The sequence below is a fragment of the Simochromis diagramma genome, unplaced genomic scaffold, assembly GCF_900408965.1.
Source record: "Simochromis diagramma unplaced genomic scaffold, fSimDia1.1 OVJJ01000337.1, whole genome shotgun sequence".
Classification (NCBI taxonomy): domain Eukaryota; kingdom Metazoa; phylum Chordata; class Actinopteri; order Cichliformes; family Cichlidae; genus Simochromis; species Simochromis diagramma.
The window spans coordinates 686,349-711,874 of record NW_024386982.1 but is presented as its reverse complement, the minus strand read 5'-3'; the positions used below and the strand labels follow the sequence as shown (position 1 = coordinate 711,874).

Genomic DNA, 25,526 nt, shown 5'->3' with positions numbered 1-25,526 from the left:
TTTTATACAGATGATGAGTTCAAACAGGTGCCATTCATACAGGTAACGAGTGGGGGACAGAAAAGCTTCTTACAGAAGACGTTACGGGTCTGTGAGAGCCAGAGATTTTCCATGTTTGAGGTGACCAAATACTTATTTTCCACCCTAATTTACGAATAAATTCTTTACAAATCCTACCATGTGAATTCATGGATTTTTTTTTCACATTCTGTCTCTCACAGTTGAAGTGTACCTCTGGTGCAAATTACTGACCTCTGTCATCATTTTAAGTGGGGGAACTTGCACAATCGGTGGCTGACTAAATACTTTTTTGCCCCACTGTATGTATCTGTTTAAAATTATACTAAGGCTTAGGATTCACCCCTATTCATTGTTAGAGGTGTGTAAAATTCTTACACTTGCTCGCTGATAATTTTGCAATTAGCCCTTCAAAAATGGTTAATACTGGGTCAAAAAACAAGACAGAAGAGAGAGATTAAGGCGATTGAGGCCTCCAGCTGTGGATCCAAAACAAATGGCAACCTCGGGAGCCAACCCTTATATTCCTCTAGTTAAGTTTCCTTCCTTGTACAGAGGGTACATTTCTTTTCTATTTTTTTCTAACTGGCCCACCTTGTGTGACTCACAGGTGTTCTGACATATGTAAGATTTATTTTTATTATGCTTTTCAAGAACAAAATGCACCTATACCGTTCATGGATGTAGCAACCCAGCAAACTACTATTTATTGATAACTTATCACACCACCAAATACGGTTACCAACACTACTGTAGCCATATTGGTAACATTATGACTTAAAGTGGGTAATATCGATGTTTCTTCGCCCATCTTCTGTATACAATAAATAGTTTAAGAAGACAACTGAATGTCTTCTTAACTTATAACAGCATTTTTATTATTGCTGTATATTTTAATACTTTCCTTCCAGCATTGGCTGTAAAGACAAACTCAAGAGACATTTTTCCACCTTAATTCATTTTATTGATAAAACATCTCCAGAAAGAAAATATATACAAAACTTCAGCCATCAAAGAGCAGTTGATGGCTGCCTCGAAGTCTGACATCAAATCAGCCGTTAAAGTCCTTACACAGTTTTCACAGCACTCGAACATGTTGGGAGTTTGTCTCGTTCATCTAGCACATAGAAAGATTGTGAGCTTCTTGTTTGAAAAACAGATAACGTTTCCAATTGATGTGTTTTTCTGTAGGGTGTAAACTCAGTTTTCAACTCTTCCTAAATGAGTTCAATAATCTATCAGAAATTTTTCTAAAAGACAGGAAATCCTTCATTTAAAAAAAAAAAAAAAAAAAAAAAAAAGATGAGAAGGATCGATGCTGTGTATGTACAAAGCAATTCTAATGATCATCCTGGACTCACAGGAAGTACATGACAAAAGACAATAAAGGCATGGTTTTCCTTTTTGTTTGCAGATGTCAATCTCAACGTTGCTGAATGTGCATCTGCTGGTCATTCCATCACCAAATAACTACAGTTGGTTCCTCAGTGGCATAATTCAGTGGTGGTGGATGACACTCAAGTCTGCAGTACTACAGCTTCTGAGCGCTGGTCAGCTGCAGCACCTCAGATGGTATAAACTACAGAGCAGCTTCACTGAATAATGACTGACCTGCTGTTTGTTGCTAACATGGTAAATGTTACAGCCAAGTCTGTGAATATTTTAGGTGTTTAAAGAGGAACGTGTTTGTATTATCAGTCTTAGTGAGAACTGACACAGGAAATGAAAGCTGGCCTCTAGAAGGTGTCAGTGTGTTGTTAAGATTTTGGGGATAAAAAACCAAAAACGTTTTTTAAAAATGAAAAATTTCAGGGGGGGTGGGGGACATTATCAAGAGAATGAGGGGATGGGGGAGTCAACAGAGTCCAGAGCCTCCCAGTGACAATTCATCATGGCATCGTAGAGCTCCTCGCTGCGCTGCATGAAATCTTTGTTCCACAGGTCGACGTCACACTCGGGAATGGGCTCTAGAAAAAAGAAACAACAATGCAAATCCTCACTCTGTGAGTGTCTCCGACATTTCTCTGGATAGATTTTTTCCCTAATGTTATGTGACTCAGCCTTACCTTCTGCATTATCCTCATCTATGTCTTCAGCCTCCACATGGCTCTGCTGCAGAATGACATCAGGGATTAGAACTACTTTCTCAAACATGGAAATAAATCTGAAAACTGCCTGGATGTGATAATACATGGCACTAATTAACACAATATAAACATGGACAATGTGTCAGCTGTGCTACGTGTACTGGGTGTATACAGTGAACATGTTTCAGTGAACATTTTCACTTGGCAGTGAAAGATCAACAGTTTGTAGTCAGTTAACTCAGCAGTGTCACTTGTCCTGTCTACACTGAAGCTGCTTTGTTCAATTGGCCCATTCTGGGTAAAGAGAGCTGGTGTTTGGATGAATTACTTGTGAGCATTCTATATAACATGATAAATGATGTAAATGAGAATCTTAAACTTTTGGAAGGAAGCTGATTGTTCTTTAGCAAAGGTTAGCAGTTTCTCACGCTAAAAGTCATTTTGCTAAGCTTTGCTAACTTCCTGAAATGTCAGGGTTCCTTTAAGCACTGGTGTGAAAGTGTTCCCCTTACCTCTACGGCTCCTGACATGTCTGTGGACATTGGTGGCATCCCCATGGGAGGTGGTGGCATCATGTGACCTGGTGGTGGGTATCCATAGGCTCCGTAACCGTAGTTGTAGCCACTGTTGTAGCCGCTGCCATAGCCGCTGTTGTAGCCGGTACTGTTGTAGCCACCATACTGGTCGTAGCCCCCCCACTGAGAATAGTAACCCTGGCTTCCACCACTATGGCTGCCATAGTAACCAGACTGAGTCTGGTTGTAGTTGCTCTGGTAATTCTGGCCCTGGCCCCCGTGGTAGCTGCTCATCTTCTGGCTGTAAAACAACAAAAAGAACAATTTTTGGTTTGTTGGAAGGTTATCTGATGAAAGATCTTCATGAATGAACATGTCTCAGAGGAGCCTGGATGGATTTAAAGGTGTAGACATATGCTGAAACAGTAAACTGGACTATACTTTTGTTACGGACAAATCAAATATAAATCAGTCATACGGTAATGATAAAAAGTACACCTAAGTAAGCTTTTGGATATCTATATAATAAACCTAACCGGGTCCTTAGCAGGTGTTAAAGTTTAGGTAAACACTACATCAAACCAGTAACACATGGCATACTGCATCATGTCAGTTAGCAAAAACAGAGCCAAAATGCAGGTCTGGACTTTGACTGGTCCCCTCCTGGGAAGATGTCTTGAATATTTTAAACTTGTGAATAATCTTTGTCACTGGAGAATGACTGACTTCAGAATGTTTTGAAGTGGCCTTCTAACCTTTCCCAGACTGATGCGCAACAATAACTGCTTCCCTAAGACCTTCTTAGCTTTGTGTTAAAACACACATGAACTCTCCAGACCAGCAAACTGCCAAAACATCTGCTTTTACAGAGGTGGTCACACTTAACTACATCTATTTGATTATTATCATAGTTCTTTGTAAATTATGAGAGTATAATATATTGTTGGTCATCTCAGGTTGCATTTACTCATTTTAAGACTTGCTATTATGTTATTATGTCCTAAATCTTGAAATCGAAAGAGGGTCTACTTTCATTTTACATGACTGTATTTTTCCAGTCAGGCTGACTTTGAGGCAGATTGAATTTTAAAGTGTGGATTTTAGTTCAGTCTTTTGGTTACTAAAAGACTATCAAATAAGACCTGATAATAATAAAAACCCCAGGTTTCTCTTTCTCGTGTCCTGCTAGCCCTCAGTGAAGCCTTCACCAGCACTGACCCTGTGCTACAATCATCCTAGGCTCTGGTCACTCACCTCTTTTCCCTCTCTATGGTTATAAAGCACTCTGCATTTAACAATTGGTCATTATTAAACTCTGACTCTCTTATTCAGAGTGTCTTTTATCCCACCTCCCACTGCTTTTCTCTGTCCTCTCAGTCCAACCGACTGTAGTAGATGGCCCTCCCTGAGCTTGGTTCTGCCAGAGTTCTCCTTCCTCCTTCCTGTTAAAAAGGTTTTTTTTCCTTTCCATCATCAAGTGCTTGCTCATAGGCCATCACATGAATGTTGGGGTGTTCCTCTCCATTATTGTAGAATCTTTGCCTACCAATATACAATCACTTGTGGTGATTTTTGTTGTGGTTTGGCGCCAAGTAAATAAAACTGAGTTCAGGTGAATCCAAATTCCTCTGTCCTATTTTCTTTGGCACTTTCTCTATTCTATTCTCTCTTATCCTTGTCTGGGTCTTACCTCTTTGCAACAGCAATACTGAGCCTGAGTGGCTTTCCTCCCAGCATTGTACCCTGGCACTCCTCGATCGCCTTCTTCTGCTCGCTCTCCTCTCCAAACTTGACAAAGCCATAGCCTCTGCAAGTCAGAGAACAGTTACGCCTCCTTTGCACCGCCAACGCACACTCCATACTTGGCATTTAATAGCCACTTATAATGAGAAACAGAATATAATGGGTATTATTATGGTAGAACTGAAACTTGTTGTTTTACTTTTAACATGAGGTAGCATCACTTGAATTGTGAGTTGCTCTTGCTTAGCCTATATGGGGAAAACAATAGTTTTAGCATTAAGACGGCAAGAAAACATTTCTTCAGCCTTTTTTTTTTCCGAAAATAGATGAAGATGCACTGATGGTCAACGTCCATAGCACTGCTATCCAAATCATTATTATAGCACAGAAAACAGAAAAAAAATATTACAGTATACTCTTACAACATTCATACAAGAAGGCAATACATCATACTATAGGAAGAAATACAAAATTCACAGTCAAACAGAATAATACTGCTGCTGCTGTCACGTGCACCTCAATGAGCTGACGTACCTTGAGTATCCATACTGGTCGGTGACTACTTTGGCTCCTTTGCATGAAGGGTACTTCTTAAAAACTTGATGCAGCTGGAAGTCATCTATCTCAGAAGCCAAGTCGCCCACGAAAACTGAGAACTCTGGCCTGAGAGAAGCAAGATCAAATATTCTTACTCAGTATGATAGACTGATAGACTGATATGTTGACTGCTTTAGCCCACATCCCACTTATGTTATGGACTGTTATGCAAGTTATCCTTCGTATTTAAACAGGAAGTGTACTGGAAGCTGGATAATTTACGGAACAACTTTGTTCAGTTTTAGATCATAAAATTGTAATTGCCCATTTCCTACCTATAATACAATCTGGACCCCCTCCCATGATGCATGTCACCCTCAGCTTTCACTGTTTATACAATGAGGGCCAGAAGTTCATGGACAACATTTTTTTTGTCACGTTGCTTCTACACACCACCACAGTGGATTTTAAATTAAGCAATCAAAATGTGATTGACGTGGAGGCTTTCAGCTTTAATTCGAGGTGTTCAAGTGAAGTGTTGTGTTAATCGCTTATGAATTACAACCATTTTACTATATACCTATAGTATCAATTTTAAAATCCTAGATGACTTCCTTCTTGAGTTATTGCATTCACCAGATTTTTTGACCTCAAGGTCAAGGTCAGAGGCCTTAATTTGAAACTCCTACGGTGCTTCGTTCTCAGGGTGGGTGGCCCATGTTGCCCGCCCACCCACCTGGCAAGGTGATGGCAACACCCCAGCAGCCTTTTATGGCTCAGGGTAAAACAAAATAAATCAATAGAAAACTGTTATTGTCCAAAAATGTATGGACCTGTATGCCACTGCTGCATGTCATTAACTTCTATCTTCTCTCTGTTCTCATTTATTTTTTGCCCCGATTGCCGTCCGTTGTTTTCGTTCCTCTTTTCTGTGCCCTCTCTTCCTCCAGCTAGACAAGTTAGCTGGAGGAACTAAATTCTACAGAAAACTGCCTCCAAAAGTTTGGAGTTATGTAGCAAACAAAGACTGAATGGAAGTAAAGCCTTACCCTGCTTCTGGCCGTTTCCCATAGGTGGCATAGTTTAGCTTAAACTTCCGGGGCTGCACAAAGGAAGAGAAAGAACACACACTAAGCTAGGCAGACACACCAAAGACATGTAGTATAGCACTGATATTGCTGGAAATAAAAAGTGGAGTTACTATGGTTGTTATTTGGGTTTACATACCTCCACCACCCAGACCAGCCTTTAGCCCATTCCTCAGTTAGTTCCTACCAGAGACTCTATTCACCAGCTTCAAACAAAGTACATTCATGTACAAGCCTCTTAGCCACCTTCAGCAGCAGATACAGCCCAGTGAACAGGGGAGCCCAGTAGCTTGGCCAGCCCACGGGGCCAAAAGCATTTCAAACCAAGGAGCAAGCAGCTAAAGCTCACAACTTCCCAAACCACTTGGAACTGAAATTTGAAAGATGGGATGCCTTTTTTTGTCTTGCATCACCAGACTTAACTGGACCAGCCGTCTCTGCAGTTAGTATGAGACAGCTGCACTTAACATGATGTTTAACTAGTTTTGCTTCTTGATAAAACTGGTTTAAACTGACAGGGAAATCATCACAGTGACAGCACTAAGAGCAACAAAAATCTGGTGTGTTCACAGAGACAATAACAACAGGATGTTAAACTGACTCCTAAGCACCTAACACTGTGTTTCTGTCCTAACAAAGCAGGACCAAGACTAGTTGAGCTCCACTATCCACAGATCAACAGTTAAGTACTGTTTGATAATTCTACTGAAAAAGGAAGGCGGTATTACATGTCAACAATATTTTTGTATTTATGATGAAATAATAATGATGAATAATATATGTGAGTAAATATCAACTGCACTACAGAACTGACCGGGTTTGATCCAGGAACCAGTTTCCCGTTGAGTCTCTGGACACACCGCTCCACACTCGCTTCATCTGCCAGCTCCACAAAACAGTATCCTGCTGAACCGCTGCACAAGAGAACAGAACCGTTAGCTACTTTTAGTGTTGAACGAGAAAGAGGCGGGAAAAACGCAGACAGATCAGGCATAACATTATGACCACTAACATATGAAATGAATAGCACTCATTATCTTTTCATCATGGCACCTGTTGGTGGGTGATATATTAGGGAGCCACTGAACATTTTGTCCTCAAAGTTGATGTGTTACAAGCAGGAGAAATGGGCAACGCTTAGAATTTGAGAGAGTGGAGTAATGCTTTGTGCGATATTCTTCGGGGAAACTTTGGGTCCTGCCATCCATGTGAATGTCTCTTTGACACTTGCCGCCTATCTAATGAGTGCTGCAGACCGTGTGCAACCTTTCATGGTAACTCTTTTTCCTGATGGCTGTGTGGCTATTTCAGGAGGATAATGCACCCTGATAACAGGAACAGGAACACAGCAATGAATTTGAGGTGTTCACTTGGCTCCCAAATTCCCCAGATCTCAATCCAATCAAGCATCTGTGGGATGTGCTGGACAAACAAGTCTAAGTTCTGCAAGTTGTGAGGTGTGGCCTCCATCATTTAAAGGATCTGTTGGTAACATCTTGGTGCAGATACCACAGCAGAACTTCAGTGGTCTAGCGGAGTTAATACATATACATTTAGGCTGATGCATATATCCTACCCTGTTATCCTGTGAGTGATGATCTTGACCCCAAATGGAGACTCTCCCATAGCACTAAAGGCCTGTTTGATGAAGTTCTCATCCATATATGGGTCGAGCTACACACAAATACAAAGAAACATCATATGCACCACATTAGGTTCTGTGCAATATAATACAATGCATGTTTATGATTTACTGTATGTTATTACACAGTAATACAGTACAATGCAACAAAGCATGGCTCTTTGTTCTAAGGCTACGTTCACACTGCAGGCGAAAGCGTATCAAATGCGACTTTTTTGACCCTATGCGACCCATATCCGATCATGGTATGACAGTGTGAACAGCACAAATCCGATATTTTCAAAACCGATCTGGGTCACTCTCGTATGTGGTACTGAATCCGATACATATCTGATGTTTTAGAAAGCGACTGCTGTTTGAACGGTCATGTCGCATTAAATCCGTCTTTTACGTCACTGACACAAGACAGATGCCAATTATCAGCGCTGGAGAAGACATCGTGAACGCTTCCTGGCCATCCAGTGTAGAGGTCAGTGAAACTGTTGGGAAGACGACGTTGGAGAAACGTGAACATTTTATTTGTACTGTATAATCTGCAGATTCTGACAGAAATCTGCAACTATCCTTTGAAGCACCGCTCCTCTCTAAAACAGCAATAAGGATCATTATTAGGCCAAATGTAAATAACAAAATAACTTTATAACTTAAAGCAAAATTGGGAAACGTAAAGTCCGAAACAAGTCTTTACATTAAGGGCCATAAGTCAAACAATACTGTTTGCTCTGGGTCTAAACAGAGCGCGTCGTGTGTGACGTCTTCTTTTGCGCATGCGGGCCGCTTTGAGGGTTCACACTAGAGCGCGTTTGCTGTCACATTTTATTTGTAGTGTGAACAAGCAGACAAAAAAATTGGATTTGATCAAAAAATCAGAATTGAGCATTAAGACCTGCAGTGTGAACGTAGCCTAACTGACACTTGTTTCTACTACAGAAGCTACTACAGAATATTTAATAAAATAACCAAACACACAAATTAAACCTCATTTTAGCATTCCTATGTAATTAAGCGGTTTCGAAATCACATGAGAAAATGCACAACTAACATGACTGACAAAAAGCGACACATTTGGGATTTTGGTGTCGCCCAAACCCACAGCAAAAGTCACAATGCACAACCAATAAAACTGATTAAACTTCCTATAATTTATAATCTTTATAATCTCTTTCTGCTATTTGCACATTTTTTTACTGTAAATTTCTAAGTTAATTTGTAAATTTTTGTAGTAACCTGTAAATTGTAAATACTGTAAAACTTTTTTCTGTCATTTAATGGTCGGGCATTGCACAGCTACAAGCATTTCACCCCCATGTCATACTGTGTATGGGTGTGTGTGTGTGTGTGTGTGTGTGTGTGTGACAAATAAAATTTGAATTTGATCGATCATCTGTGTGTCTTTAGCACAGGCACAGCGCGCCTCCAGACCGAGGTTGTTTTTTGGGTTTTTTTTTTTTTCCAAACTAAAAAAAAAATAAAAAAAAATTGTCCTTTCGCTTAACCCTATACCAACTTTGAGTTTAGAGAATAATTTTGTGTGTGGCACTTTTTACGGCTTAATCTGTTAATCTTTGTTGGCGTTATATTTAAACTTTAATGATTAGCTCGCATCACTTGCTAAAGCTCGCCACAATACGAGGAGGAGCCTGGCCACAGACAATAACGTAGACATTAGAGTTGTTTGATGACTTATCGTCGTTAATCGTTAATATGTGGTATTATTGAATTATGTTACACCAAATCTTTTCAAACTGTGTACACTGGAAGACAGTTTAGTCCAACATTTTACAAGTAGTAGGTTACCCTAACTCAACCTAGCTAGCAATCGCCACACATAGCTAAGCTAAGATCACACACAGAAACATGGATTTCAAACATACATCACCCATCCAGAGACTCGTCTGTCTGTTGAACATCATGGATGCGAGATAAGATGGTAAGAGTATATATTCGTGGTACAAAAAGCAAATGTTTTGTTAAATATTAAAGTTATCTACACGGTCACACTGGACACGGCCATTCGTTATTCCACTTCCGCCTTAGCCAGCAGACGTGTGCTCCGGTCTTTTCAAATTAAAAGTCTCACTCGAAACTATTGTAGCTGGCGTAGACCATAGGTCGAAATAGTCAGAATTGGGAAATAAGTCAAATTAATAATCACACAAATACATGTGCCTTGATTAATTTATATTGACATTTGGTAGCATTTCGAGGTCTACAAGGTGAAAATAAATATATCAAGGCGTCGGACATGTGTGATATGGACGCATTGCGCAGGCCAAAAGTTGGTCCTCATAAAAAAAATATTGTCACACTTTCCTCGCTGGAATATTTCATATTTTATTTCCACAACTGTATTTATTACAGATCCGTCCGAGTTAACTTGACATGCAGCTTAAAAAGAACCAGGTTCCACCGAGATTTGAACTCGGATCGCTGGATTCAGAGTCCAGAGTGCTAACCATTACACCATGGAACCACCACGCTTAAAACCAGCGATGTATTCAAACACTTTGTCTTCTATCTGCATTTCTTATGTTATTAAAACTCTACAAAAGTGCTATTTTTATATCATGCTTGAACAGTTTCAGTGCTACCATGTGTCTGCTACAGTAATATCAAAGACTACGCAGCCCATTCCTTCATGCACACATATGCTTTATTGAGAATTCACAGCAAAAGAATGATTAATCACTCACAGAGCAAACCACCTGACAGTAACCCTCACTTCATAACCTTTAAATAGCACGCCAACTTTCATTAATTGCTTCTGATTTAGTTGTCCACTACCCTTTCATGTAAAAAGCCCCAGACGACACTGGAATAAATATGCCACCCAGCTTCCAAATTCAAAGAAACAGTTTATTATTATTGCCCTTATGTGCTGGTTAGAGGCAGAGTGAGTGGTCAGGTTAACCACACAACTGATTTGACCTCTGTATGGCTGGAACCAGAACGATTTAAACAGGTGTCAGAGTCCTATAGAAGACACAGTATTTAAAACCAGTAAACTGAAGTGGCTATCAACTCATTGCTACCCCACTCCAATAATAAGTCATTTGTTATTAGTTTTATTTTGAATAAAATGTGAATCCCCTGTCCGAACCAAATGCAAATTGAGCCTACTCTTGTTAGAAAGGCAGGGACAGCCAGATAACCACACAGAATAAAATAAAACAAAACAAATTCAAGAGGAGTAGGCTCTGTCTATATTGTATTCAAATTCCCACCCCTGGTCGGAAGTGTGAACACTGGTTTACATGCATTTCATCTGAAGCATTGCAGCTGAATACGTCACATCAGAATGGAAGGACTCTGGTAAATTTCCAAAAGTTACACGATTTGGTAACATTTGGTCAACTGATTATCGTTTCTAAAAGTGTCCGACAGGAGCAGGACATTGCGACTACTAAAGCACCCACTGTGCTCAAGGCTTAAGGAACTGAATACACCATTTAAGCAAAAGTTACAGGTGTCTATGAGCATGGTAGCCCTGTTTAATGTCTAATAATTGTATCCTACAGATTCACTGTAGATTGATTTTCCTAATGAAAACCTGCTGCCTACAAGTGTGTGAGGAGAAGGCAACAAAAGGTCTGTAACTGACTTCTATCTTAATAATATTTTCTTATATTTTTCTTATTTAATTCAAAACTTTTCTTGTAGAACCAACAAACTAATGGAAATAGCATCACTTGAAGACATTTTCACACATGAAGTTCCAGGGTTTTCTGGTTCCAAACAAACAACATATCATCACAACTGGTTCACATTCAGTCAAGGCCAAGATATCTGGGAATTTACTTTCCATTTTCTAACCATTTGGGAAGGGAAAAAAGATTTAACGCTTGAGTAAATTTAAAAAAAAAAAAAAAAAAAAAAAAAAAAAAAAAAAAAAAAAAATCTACTGCAGACTTTATGCAGAAAAAAAATCTTCACCTCAGAAAATCAGCTCAGGATATTTTCCACAGTTCTTATATGTAGCACACATGTGTTCTTGTGTTAAAATGACTTTAGATTTCTTGCAGCTCCTTATGGAGCCACCAGCTTAGAAAACAGTTCTCACACAAAAGCACAAGGTAAGGCAATGTACAGCACTCACAAAAACAAACACAAAGAAACATTACCCAAGTACTTGAAAAGTCTCTCTAATCCCTCTTAAACTGCCTACAGAGAATGACGCTTGGTATATCAACCGATGTTAGCATAGAAACATTCATTGACAGTCTAGTTTAGTGCAGATCAAACACACTCAAATCAGGTACAATGGAAATTTGTCACACTGTATATTTTACACTTAGCAAACCCAACATCTAACAGCCTTCAAACAGCTGCAGTACCATCAGTCTGTAACAGACCAATCCCACCATTGAACTTTTGGAACAACCCAAAAGGTCCCAAGTCAAACTAAAGGAACAGGTCACTCACAAGCTCAAGACACATCCTTGACTTTGTATTTCGCTGGGATTTTTCACAATGTAGCATTATTTCACAGTGAAACAGTCCAGCTTCAGGGGTTATAGAAATATCAGACAGACGGTACAGAAAGATTTCAGAGCAGTAAGCAGGAAGAGGTTCAACATTTTCAGTATGATGAAGTACTTAGAGAATTAAAAGGCTAATCAAAATTCAAAACCATGCACATGGAGTCAGTGTACAGTTTAGCATCCACCAAATCTGGCACCAGCATTTCAGCAGTTTTTCCCGTCAATTAATTTTCCAAGTGTGTAGACTGCACAGTAGCAGAAATTGTTTTCAAACTGGAGACAATATACATCAGTCCATCTCGGGTTGTTTTACATACACATCTGTGAAATACATTTCTCTATGAAAGGTTTTTTAGAAAACTTACATTTAGCTGATGGCAACATGACACCACTGAAACACACGATTGATTTTCTTGTGACGGTCTGCTTTTAAATTGATGTCAATGATTTTGACTGAGCTTATGTGGTGGGACTTGTACACTGCTCTCGGCAGAGGTGAGATCCCCTTGCTGTATAATCTGTAGTCTTTAGCTTTGATGTTCTGCTCATGTATGTAAAACGGTGGAGGCGAGGCTGTGTGAAGTAGCTGAGAAGGTGCTGACTGACGTCACGCTAAGTCTGACTCATGTATTTGCAGGAATCTGAAGATGAATGCAGAAATATAGGAACTTTTGCATTATTTTAGCTGATTAAAGCTCCCATCACTGAAAGAGAAAGGAAGGACATCATGTGGTGTGGGAAAAAGTCCCTTTACTGTACACATTTAAAAATAATAATCCAATTTAAATCTGGTATGGTTGTTCAATCTTGCAGTCATATCGGACTCCCATACTCTCTGGGAGTTCATATTTGGACTTCACAGAGAGCAAACATCACAACCTGTGTCGAAACGACCAAACCTTCATGCAGCTCTCAGGATGAATAGAAACAGGCCGTGAGTCACAACTCGCAGACTAAAAAGCAGCTTTCAGTGTCCAAGCCCAAAGGTGGTCTATCAGGTCAGGAGCGTGCTACATCATCAATTTGTATTTGTCCCAGGATCAGACCGTAAATAGCCTTTTGATTTTTATAGGAGTAGAAGCAGACATTTTGGACTACATCTTGTGAAATACATGTGCTGACTGACTCGTGACTGAATACATTTTACAGTGTAGCTGAGATAGGCTGCAGCCCTCCCACGACCCTGACAAGGATAAGCGGAAGAGGATGGATGGATGGGAGTATATATTACAAGAGACCCTGGACTACAGTTTGATAGACCTGCAGCTCAAGTGTGATCAAGAACAGCAAAGTAAACTATTACACCAAGTGAACTGTGATGTGTTCATATAACATAGGGTAGTTAACCCCATATTACAGTGGAAGTTTATGATATGAAGACATATGGAGTGTATTTGCCCAGTCTCAAATAATACTACTACTATGGTACTACTACTACTACTACTACTACTAATAATAATAATAATAATAATAATGAGGAGGGGGATTACTCAATCTTGATGAGTATTCTAGTGTGCTTGCCTGTAACATGTTCTTTTCTTATTCTTGTTTTCTCTTCTGATTGTTGTGATAAAGACTATGAACACCAGAGATGTCCCTCTGTGGGTTTTGTTGCAGTGTTCAGTGTTGTGCTCCTCAGTTTGGGGTGGGGGGGGGGTGGGGTGTTGTTTTCCACTGTATGTCCTTGTATGCAAGTTCCTGACAAAAGGAAGACATGTCGGTTCTCCACGCTGCAAGAAAGTATGCTTTCAGAGGAGTGAGTATTCAGAGCCATTGTGCCAGCTGTTGCAGTTTTCAGTCATAGCCAATTTGGCTCCACAGTCCTGCTCTTTTGTCCATGCTGGTAATTGTGACTCCAGTGCAACTTGATGGTAGATGTTTGGTGTCCCATGATGATGAAATCATGCAGGCCTGATTATGTTTCCAGCCCACTCTTGCTGGCTGCTGTGTCACCCTAATCAAACCACCTATGGCCCTGTCTCCGTGTGTTTCACTGCTTGTCATTGTCTGTGTTACCTCGTAGTCTTTTCAGTAAGGCCTCGTGATCTATACCTACACTGGCCACCAGTCCTCCTTCATTTACTGGAGCTCCTCTGTAGTCGATGTTCTCTCCCTTTAGAGTTGTCATTTGGCCCCCTACAATCACAGTGATCACATGATTGAAATGGTCATTGGACAACAATACAGCTGCATTTAGTATTTCAATCCTTTTGAAGTATCTGTTTAGGTGTAGTTAAGCCAACATGCAGCCTAAGGTAATAACTGTTACTTTCATTAAGGAGGCTGCATGATTGGTTCAGTTTGCTGTTTGGATTGTCCAAAATATTATGGACAGTTATATAAAAATAGAATAATGTATTAAATCTTTTTAAATGAAACTGGAACCAGAAGCTTCTTGACGAGGACTCATGCTTATTGTGTAGTGATCTTTTTAGCCTCGTCTGAGACGTACCATCTCACAATGCTCTTGTTAATTTCATGAAGTGGGAAAACAGGACAGGCTGAAAAAAATCTTTGCTACGTTACCCAGTTCAGTCAGTAGTGCAGCACCAGCACAGATGTCCCACTTCTTAATAACGGTGGTGTGGACGTAAACATCTGCCTCCTCTGTAAGGCTTGTCTCACTTGAATGTGTGTCCAGCAGTGACAGTACTTTGTATCCTGAGAAAGACAGAAATATTAAACCATGTTAGCATCCTCATCCGCCATAGCTGAGGTATGACATCTTGTACTGGTGTTTGAAAGCAGGAAAAAAGGAAAAATTTTAAAATTTAAAAACATACATTAGAAAAAAAAAGCAACAATAAAAACACACTGTGCAGTGTATTTTCTTAAATTATAGAAACTAACTAACTGACTGCAACACAAAGTCTTTGTGTGAATGGAAAATGGATTTGAAAACTAGACATTTAAGTGCAATTAAAGCCTTTGACTTTTAAATATTAAATAAATGTAAAGGACCACTCACCTGCTCCACCTGCTTCTATGATTGTTGTGCTGTTTCCAAAAGCATTCTGAATATGATTTTTAACTTTTCCAGAGTGGGAACGTGATACTATCACTTTCTTAGGGCTGGCGTCGTAGGATGAGCGGCGATTCACATTTGATCCATGACCTACGACCGCCCAGGCTGAAGGAATGATGAAAAGTACACAGAGAGACGGAAGAAGCTGTAAATGTCTCTTTTTCAGAGAGAAAAAAAAAAGTCTTTTACATTTAAAATAAATAAATAAATGTTCAAATAAATGTTTGCAAAAAACCCCAAATACATTTAAAGCAATTTGGCCCAAAGTTACACATGTTTTTTGTATATGTTCAACTTTTCCAAGTGACTGACAAATGCCAATATGCAGGTGTGTGCAGTGTAATAGTGGCGCTCTGAATACAAATAAACACAATAAGTCTTCTGGATTATTTTGGCTTTAAAATGGTGTGTGCTGCTCATTGCATTAGCAGCTGGTGAATGTTTAGAACATAAAGAGGGAGATCTGTTTTTAGGAGCTGAGACACGAACACAGAGGCTTCAAAATGCAGAGCAAGAAGCTTTTTTTTTTTTTTTTTTTTTTTTTTTTTTTTAAACGTACAATGTATGCACAAAGTGTATCGGGTGTTCGGTGCCTCACAGCAAAATAGCCAAACTATTAACGAAGGTGACGCCTCGCAGACATCCATCAGATAGAGCTGCCTGTGCCTTCAACTGTCAGTCCAAGCAGCCATGCCCCTAATAACAGTAGTCCTTAAGAAAATCCAGAGGTAAGTTGTAAACATATTCAACCCTGTACAGCTGCTGAAGTGAGAAATATCCACTGACAGCACAACAGGTTTTTATACCAGCCTATTAAAAAATTCTTTATGGCCAAATTGGGCATTGTAACAGGGAAGTCTACAGAGAATGTGATACTTTTAGAGCCAGCCTCTATTGGCCAAGCTCCAAAGGAAGAGGAATGAATGGTTTCCGGCACTTGACATTTGATTAACTGTGTAGCACCAGAATTTGCTGCTTCTGCACCGTAACACAGCAACTGTGACGCAGTTGTGCTTTACAGTTTACTTATTTACCAAGATGACTTCCCAAATGGGAAGACCAATAACTTAGAAAAAGAAACCGCCCTGGAAACTCACCAAGTGATGGACTTGGCCAATCACCCAAGAAGCTGACTTTGCTCATCAATGACCTTATATTATTGGACTGGACGTGTAACATTAAAATGTGGAGCCTTGTTTAATGTGAAAGCGGCTGAAGCACTTAACCTTACCAGTGAAGCCAGCAAATGGCTGGTGTACAACTCCAATCACAGGTTTACCATCTACAGCCACACACACCATGGTGGTCACATATTTCACCAGATTCTCTGTGGACAGATGAGCAAAGAGGCAGAATGAGGATAAGACAGAAACGGATAAAAAGACATCTTAATCTAGAATAAAATGCATGAATCACAACAATAATTTATGCTGTTGTTAAAACCCAAAGGGTCCCGTGGCAGTTTAAATGTTTAAGCTTGATATACAAGCGTTTGAAAATGACTCTCTCTGGCTTTACTTTTTCCACAGAAATGTTCCTTAATAACACAGTTATGGATCCCAGCACAATACAAGTATCACTTTCATATTACATTTGCATGGCACTGAAAGCCTTTCCGCAGCCTCACATGCTACTTCTTAAGAAATCAACATGCTTCAGTTTAGAACACGTCACTGTGGCCGGTGGAAACGTTGGACGTCGGCGACTCATTGTCAGTCACCTAAATCAACTAATCATCTCTAAACACACTTCTGCTTTAATTACCGCCCACTGCACGCTTTTCAAGCATACAGCAACCAGCATACTAATTTTAAACTAAAGTAGGTCATGTGCACAGCCTGTCACCCACAGAGACTCAGTATGCGCATACATAAGGACATGTTCACAGAGTCAGTCTCACAAATACACATCAGCACCCAGCGTGTTCCTCCATCTGGGAGGCTGCCAACGAAACAGGCCAACATTTAAACTGTTACCCGGATACATCATGAGAAAGAATGACTTGATATATTTTACAAATAAATTATTATTCAATTTTAATCTCATTTTAATATCAATTATTAATTTATATTAAAACGAGAATACAGCGGAGTGTCTCCTGCTCTATATTAATAAAGAAGTCAATTGTTGTTATATAACACTGTTTTATATAACAATACTGACTGTAAAGACATTTTATCAGGATATATTTTTCTTTATATAACAAATAATGAGCTTTAGAATAAACCAAAACATCTCAGTTGTGCAATTCTGAGCATGTTCAATGGCCTTGTGTCAAGGAAACAAACAGATCTTTACTGAACTTGTGTAACTGGATTTCTTTTAATCAATTTCCAACAAATGATTTTATACAGTATTGTGCAAAAGACTTGAGCAATCCCTTATTTATTTGTCTTATGTTCTCTTGTCCACACCATGCCAAAATACACCACGTTTCCATCTAACAGCACTTTCAGAATCACCTTTTTGGTGCAGAAATACTATTTAATGCCTATGAAAATATATTTATTATTTTTGCAGATTCAATTCAAGAAATGGGAATTAATTACATGTTTTCGAGACAGGGTTACTGCACCGAGTGCTCCAATTACCATGGACTACTGTTGCCTTCCGCCTCCATATCTTCTCGAGCCCTTCTCTCAGTATTTCTCGAGCGTCTCGTGTTCCTTCTTCCTGATGTTGCTGACATTAAGTATTGCTACATCTATCACTACAGCCGTCTTCCTCTGCTTGTCCACCACTACTACAGGGAGTGCAGAATTATTAGGCAAATGAGTATTTTGTCCACATCATCCTCTTCATGCATGTTGTCTTACTCAAAGCTGTATAGGCTCAAAAGCCTACTACCAATTAAGCATATTAGGTGATGTGCAACTCTGTAATGAGAAGGGGTGTGGTCTAATGACATCAACACCCTATATCAGGTGTGCATAATTATTAGGCAACGTCCTTTCCTTTGGCAAAATGGGTCAAAAGAAGGACTTGACAGGCTCAGAAAAGTCAAAAATAGTGAGATATCTTGCAGAGGGATGCAGCAGTCTCAAAATTGCAAAGCTTCTGAAGCGTGATCATCGAACAATCAAGCGTTTCATTCAAAATAGCCAACAGGGTCGCAAGAAGCGTGTGGAAAAACCAAGGCGCAAAATAACTGCCCATGAACTGAGAAAAGTCAAGCGTGCAGCTGCCAAGATGCCACTTGCCACCAGTTTGGCCATATTTCAGAGCTGCAACATCACTGGAGTGCCCAAAAGCACAAGGTGTGCAATACTCAGAGACATGGCCAAGGTAAGAAAGGCTGAAAGACGACCACCACTGAACAAGACACACAAGCTGAAACGTCAAGACTGGGCCAAGAAATATCTCAAGACTGATTTTTCTAAGGTTTTATGAACTGATGAAATGAGAGTGAGTCTTGATGGGCCAGATGGATGGGCCCGTGGCTGGATTGGTAAAGGGCAGAGAGCTCCAGTCCGACTCAGACGCCAGCAAGGTGGAGGTGGAGTACTGGTTTGGGCTGGTATCATCAAAGATGAGCTTGTGGGGCCTTTTCGGGTTGAGGATGGAGTCAAGCTCAACTCCCAGTCCTACTGCCAGTTTCTGGAAGACACCTTCTTCAAGCAGTGGTACAGGAAGAAGTCTGCATCCTTCAAGAAAAACATGATTTTCATGCAGGACAATGCTCCATCACACGCGTCCAAGTACTCCACAGCGTGGCTGGCAAGAAAGGGTATAAAAGAAGAAAAACTAATGACATGGCCTCCTTGTTCACCTGATCTGAACCCCATTGAGAACCTGTGGTCCATCATCAAATGTGAGATTTACAAGGAGAGAAAACAGTACACCTCTCTGAACAGTGTCTGGGAGGCTGTGGTTGCTGCTGCACGCAATGTTGATGGTGAACAGATCAAAACACTGACAGAATCCATGGATGGCAGGCTTTTGAGTGTCCTTGCAAAGAAAGGTGGCTATATTGGTCGCTGATTTGTTTTTGTTTTGTTTTTGAATGTCAGAAATATATATTTGTGAATGTGGAGATGTTATATTGGTTTCACTGGTAAAAATAAATAATTGAAATGGGTATATATTTGTTTTTTGTTAAGTTGCCTAATAATTATGCACAGTAATAGTCACCTGCACACACAGATATCCCCCTAAAATAGCTAAAACTAAAAACAAACTAAAAACTACTTCCACAAACATTCAGCTTTGATATTAATGAGTTTTTTGAGTTCATTGAGAACATGGTTGTTGTTCAATAATAAAATTATTCCTCAAAAATACAACTTGCCTAATAATTCTGCACTCCCTGTATGTCCGGTTGGTTAGCCAATCTGTATCTGGAAGTCCCACAGGATCTTAGCTCGGCCATGCTCAACCACCCTAGAGTGCGTGTCCCATTTTGAATAGAATAAACAGACACACACAAACCCTCTATAGTCTATTGTATCTTTTGTTTTGAAAATGGTAGATTTGACATCATCAAACATCATACACAAAATAAGAAAAACCTCACTGAGAGCACACAAGCTGCCACACTATTAGTTGAATATACCGTTCTCCTATGGAACTTCAAATATGATATCAGTATGAGATGAGGCTGGCTGAGCGTCAGTGATATGCACACCTGTGTATTCCTGTGTCGCGTCTAGGGGATCGATCCACACAGTAATGCTCTCGACTGGAATGTCACTGCTCCCCTTAAACTTCTCACTTATTGCACCTGGAATGTTCTGGCTCCATTGTATTGAATTATCCTCCATGTTGTCGTGTTCTTCACTGTTCACCTAAAAACAATCACACAGAGAGGGAGATTAGTCCCAGTTTGTGATTTAACTCCCAGATTTGTGGAGCCGCTTATAAATGAGAGCCCTCACCTGCCAACAAATACAAGGCAAGATAATTTGTGTTTTCCCAGGAGATTTCAAGGCAGCATGCAGAAGTAAAGAAATCTGGGCTCACCGTAACTTCAGGGAATGTGTTCTTCAGCAGGTAAAACATCTTTCTGTGAGACTGCAGGTCGCCCATAGTGAGTGGATCGTTTGCTCCTTCCTTTGTTTTGCCCTTTGATTTCTCCTGCAGGACATTTTCTTCACGCACCTGCTTTACCTAGAGAGATTTACAAAACAAAACAAAGCTCACATTTTCACCAGCTAATGATGACTGTGTGTGGCTTACTTTTCTCTATAAATTCATTCATTATCCAGTTTATTCTACACTTTGCAGATGGTTTGCTTGATATCTGTGAAGGAGTCGTTTAGAAAGGTTTTTTTCTTTTGAAACATAAAAACATCAATATTTAACTACAATCAGAGATTGACACAAATTTGTCAGTGGCGAGAAATTTTATTTTCAGTCATATGGGGCCGAAGTAAAATTGAACTCTTACCTCTTTGCCACCTAGTTCTGCTGCCTCCACTGAAACAGCCAACAGGTCCCTCAAATCCACTGTTCTTCTCTGCCTGCATGGATAAATGGACAAAACAAGGATCGTTAGCTTCCCAATGAACTTTTTCTCAGAGCTAACCTGCTGAAACTGTATGAGCCTTATCAGGTTTTATATGATGCTAGAATTTCAAACTCAATAATATTTAGTAGTACTTTTGATACTATGGGGAAAGTTTTGAGCTCATCTTGAAGTAATAGCAGTAATGACAAGTACGTCATTTCTTGACAAAGTAAACTTGTTAACTTTTTTTAGTCAAATTTTCCCAGTTACACGTTAATTTTACTCTGCTACGTATTTAGGATCAAGTTTGTAGGTTTTAATCATTTCATTTAGATCATTTCATTACAGATCATGACAGTAAATTATATTTTAGAACCTACTAATAAACAAAGGGTACAGCAAACAATACAATACCTAACACATCCAAATAATTTAATTATTATAAAAGAGCAGCACTATGAAAATATTAAAAATGAACTTTGGATAAAGTGAGCTTATGCTAAAATAAAAACAACTGGAAAAAAAAAAGTTCACACTGCTCTGCCTCAGTCGCAGCTCTTCAGGCCTCAAACAGTCTGATTTGACTGCTCCGTTCTGGATTTCACTCTTTGGTCCTCCACACAGCTCTGCCACAGCTCAATATGCAAACCATTCAGCCTGCAATATTTATTGATCTTTTATCCAACTACAGTCTGGTAGCCACTACCTTAATGACAATGATTAATGTTGCTATCGGGTGATCGCTAATAAAAAATTCACACGCACACCAGCCAGGTTGACATTTCTGGTAACTATTTAATAATTCAATGTTGTTGAAATGGGAGCTTGAATGACCTCTGACATTTCACTCATTTTCAGTCCAGTATTTGAACCTGATCATTGTGAGATGAATAAATTTCTTTCTTTCTTAAACCACTTAACACTGACATATAAATCATTCACACATAAAAAAGGCATCCAGCTCAAGTGATGAGCCAGCGTTCTGCCTACACATGAAAGACAACTTAGCAAAGAGCCAATTTTAAATTCTATTTAAGCACTTTATTAGCAGCAGTATAATAAATCTCAAAAATACAGTTTACTCCAATTTCTTTAGTTGAAGTTACAAAAATACCCAAGATAACAGGTTGAAAAGCATCGAATAATAAAATGCTTATCAGCTTTTAGCTGAAAACCTGGACTATCTCTGCATGGTACGAAGTGCATCCTTAGCAAAATAATGTTGAGGAATCTAAACAAGTAGAGGACAAAAGAAAAAGTGGGAGGCCTAAAAAATAAAGATAAGCAGTATCTTAAACTCTTTCATTTTTCAGCATGAAAAAGATCCCAAAGACTCTGCAAACGTAGTAAAAGAGTACCCGGATAGAAAAATGGACAATGGAAGAGCATCAATCATGGAGTGGCATCCTTAGAGCTGGGACTTAAACATTATTGACTCAGGGTGGGATGATTTTGACAAGAGAACGGAACAAAATGCAGCCAACATCCAAAGAAGAACTTTGAATGTCCTTCGACTACTTAAAGAAATTATAGGAAAGATTACCTAAGAGAGTTCAGCATTTCAAACTTTTTGAAATTACACAAACATGTTTTTGTTGTATGCTTGCATGTTTCAATAAATTGCTGCAGCTATTTAACTTTTTTTTTTAGTAAGAAATAAATGCTGGATCAAGACTTTTGCGCAGTACTGAATGTTATTCTTCATTTGCTGGCTGGTCTTGTCAATAAAGAACTAGAAAAGGGATGACATAGCTTCATCTTAGCCTTGTGATTATAGGTGTGGGTATTTAGCCAAAGATTTGGAGATTTTAAAATGGGCTGAGGCAGTGTTTAGTTTCGAACAGTGTCACAGAACTACATCGAGGCTAGTCCTAGACATTTTTTAAGCAAAACATACCAGTGCTATCACAGTATTCACAAAACCCACACTGATTACAACCCTCTTAACTAAAGCCAGTTCTCTCTCTCAATTATTTTTTTTCCTAAACTACACAGAGTCGTTTAGAAAGGCATATTCATTCTGCAGGACAACAAACCCAACTGCACAGGCAAAAATCATTCAGAGTCAAGTTCAGAACAAAGAGCCCTGCCACATGTTGCATGTGCCTCTCAAAGCCCTGCATCATAGTGGGGCTGCATGAAGTGACAGCCTTGAGAAGAACTAAATCCATTGAAACTGTGGCAAGTTATTTCCTTAACTTATTGAAAAATAAAGACACTTATACTTTAATTTTACTGCCTGAAACTGTCAAGTGTTACATGTAAATGTAAGAGTGATATGAGCCTGTGTTTCAGATTACCTGGTGACAGTGAGGTACCAACTGCTATCTGTTCTCAGAGTGGATGTTAGTGAGCTCTCCCTGTATGCTGCCAACCAGATTAACCTGTCACATATGTGCACCTTCTTCATTCTGACCAGATTTCAGCTCAACCATGAAGATTAACATCAGAGTTTGAGTTACAATTACATCAATAAATCTGAGATCATCTGCCAGAAGGTGTTAATAGGTTCCTTTCTAAGAAACCTTACAGGTAGTTTCTTTGTGAGGGAACGGTACATAAAACCACTGACACCTGCAGACGCCATGTATGATGTATTGTGCACGGTGCAGACATGTGACGGGTTAATCTGGTTGGACTGCCCCGCTGGCAGCATACCAGGAGCGGACTAACATCCCCTCCGAGTACAGATAGTATAAAGCAGGGGTCCCCAATCCCAGTCCGCGAGGGCCGGTGTCCCTGCAGGTTTTAGATCTCACCCTGGGTCAACACACCTGAATCACATGATAAGTTCATTACCAAGCCTCTGGAGAACTTCAAGACATGTTGAGAAGGTCATTTATCCATTTAAATCGGCTGTGATGGATCAAGGACACATCTAAAACCTGCAGGGACACCGACCCTCGTGGAGTGGGATCGGGCACCCCTGGTATAAAGTGTATGCTGCAGTTGTAGGGCTCACTAACAGCAGATCCCATAAAAATGTGTGCGAATAAGAACGTCAGGGAGAGAATTTACTGAACTTTGGCGAAATTACGAACACGCATCAGCAGTTCTTTAGCGTCATACTGTCACCAGATAAACTCGCGCGCTTCATCTATTAACAAAGAATTGTGTCAGCTGACAAGAAAATAAATGCATTTTAGAGACATGTACATGAGAATAAAACCACAGACAGACACTCTACGAGCAGTGACAAGTTTTGTCACGTTTTACCACTTACTGTGTTGAGAGGGGAGTCTGGGACCTGAAGGCAGCCAGGCGGCTGGAGATGACCCCGGAATACAGGTGGTAGATGACACCGACTCCAAGGAGACAGAACACCGCCACACCGAGCGGTGACAACCGGATACCCATCGGAGCCATGGCTACACGGAGAGTCTTTTCGGGTTTTTTAGCCGGAAAATGATTACTCAAATCCAAAATAAAAGCACATAAGTGCTTACAGGAGCTAGCTGACGTGGCTGTCCCCCGCCGCCAGTCACGAAAACCTAGATCCGCGTTGCCTCACAACTGCCAGCTAATCTTCTGATAAACACGTCGACTGTGCTAAAACAAAGCTAGGAAACAAGCTGTCAAATAACCCAACACACTGGCTATTTTTTAGCAGCTGACTAGCCGTTTAGCATCGTCCGACATGTCTGAGAGAATTCACCCAAAAACGAGGCCACCGCTCCCGTTTAGAACGACATTCCGATTCTTGGACAGTTCCCCCGCTCCTGGTTCTCGCTGTTAACTAACTGAAACGAGCCAAGTGTTCACTGGCGTAAAAGGCACAGCGGAACAAACACACCTCTGTTCACTCATTTTCCCTATGCACCTACAGATGTCGCGACTGCTCACTTCCCTTCCGGGTTATTGCTGCTTTCGTCACTGCTGTCAGTTCTTCCACGTCTTGACATTTTTTTTTTAAATTGCCGTTTAACTTCCAGACAGCACTTATTTTTATTACTACTAAAATTCTGCCATTTAGAAAAAATACATTAGGATGATTAAAAAAAACTTACTATAGCCAATAAATATTAGATAAGCTTTGGAAACCGATCTTTACCTAACAAAAAATCATATTTTGTCACAAAAATGTTCATGATTTATGAAAATTATTAGTTTTTAATATTTTTACTAAAATTGGGTTCTTTTTATCCTAATGCTATCCTAATTTGACTTCTTATGCATATTAGCGAGTTATAAATGCATAATATTGACTTTGCAAGCATATAGCTTGTAGGCTTGCAAAGTCTCTAATAAGTGACTTCCTTATTTCTTTTCTTTACTTTTTTTTTTTTTTTTGGAGAAACTGGTTCCCTTTCTAGTTAAAGGTGAATGACATGCACTAAAAACAATATCTTCAGTAGACAAATTCACAAGTTTTATGTAACACTACACATACTGTGCACTGACAATGACGGATGCGCCTACAGTATGTGCAAACCTCCCGTTTATTTTAATAAACGAATGAAAAAATAAACATGTTTATTATTTATCTATACTCTATACTAATTTATTTTACGAATCCAGATTACTATCAAAGTTGGCTAGTTGCTAGATTTGTCTGGCCACAGAACAGTTTCCACTTTGCCTCAGTCAATTTTATTAACACAGATAGCACAGCAGTGCTTTTGGATCATATTCATATATGGCTTCTTCTTTGCTTTAATCAGTATATTTTGGTGCCACAGCAAACTGTGTTCACAGTTCTGGGATTACTCCCGAGTCCATGCACTAATCACACACACAAATTTCAGCCTAATTGTTGCGCACAGAGATTTCTCCAGATTCTGGTATATTATGCACCGATATGAGAAAAAAAATTCAGTCATCACAATTTTACATTGAGGAAATGATTCTGAAATCATTCTATAATTTGTAAACAGTGTTCTTCCGACTGGTGAACCTCTATCCCATTCTTACTTCTAAGAAACAGATTCACTCATTATTGCTCTC

The 25,526-nt window shown here is 39.6% G+C and overlaps 2 protein-coding genes and 1 non-coding gene across 4 annotated transcripts; all 3 read right to left on the bottom strand.

Annotated features, from left to right (window-relative positions):
• Nucleotides 1-959: 959 nt before the first annotated feature.
• trnau1apb (tRNA selenocysteine 1 associated protein 1b) lies at nt 960-9,658 on the bottom strand. Of its 2 annotated transcripts, none has more exons than XM_040039530.1 (9): nt 9,505-9,658; nt 7,565-7,662; nt 6,803-6,902; nt 5,950-6,002; nt 4,898-5,026; nt 4,311-4,427; nt 2,618-2,921; nt 2,085-2,130; nt 960-1,985 (listed from the first exon to the last, which is right to left on the bottom strand). In XM_040039530.1, the coding sequence occupies exons 1-9, from the start codon at nt 9,541-9,543 to the stop codon at nt 1,849-1,851; spliced, it is 1,023 nt and encodes a 340-aa protein (XP_039895464.1). In that variant the 5' UTR covers nt 9,544-9,658; the 3' UTR covers nt 960-1,848. The 2 variants fall into 2 exon arrangements, with proteins under 2 accessions (XP_039895464.1, XP_039895465.1); XM_040039531.1 differs by having other exon boundaries at nt 2,085-2,127.
• Nucleotides 9,659-10,031: 373 nt separating this feature from the next.
• Nucleotides 10,032-10,103, bottom strand: trnaq-cug. Its single transcript has one exon. It is a non-coding gene; the product is annotated as a tRNA-Gln (tRNA).
• A 161-nt stretch (nt 10,104-10,264) lies between these two features.
• bpnt2 (3'(2'), 5'-bisphosphate nucleotidase 2) lies at nt 10,265-24,441 on the bottom strand. The gene is made up of 8 exons (XM_040039528.1): nt 23,806-24,441; nt 20,523-20,595; nt 20,096-20,242; nt 19,761-19,920; nt 16,368-16,463; nt 15,080-15,241; nt 14,638-14,772; nt 10,265-14,247 (listed from the first exon to the last, which is right to left on the bottom strand). Exons 1-8 carry the CDS (start codon nt 23,946-23,948, stop codon nt 14,102-14,104), a joined length of 1,062 nt encoding a protein of 353 aa, XP_039895462.1. The 5' UTR covers nt 23,949-24,441; the 3' UTR covers nt 10,265-14,101.
• Between the last annotated feature and the right edge of the window lie 1,085 nt (nt 24,442-25,526).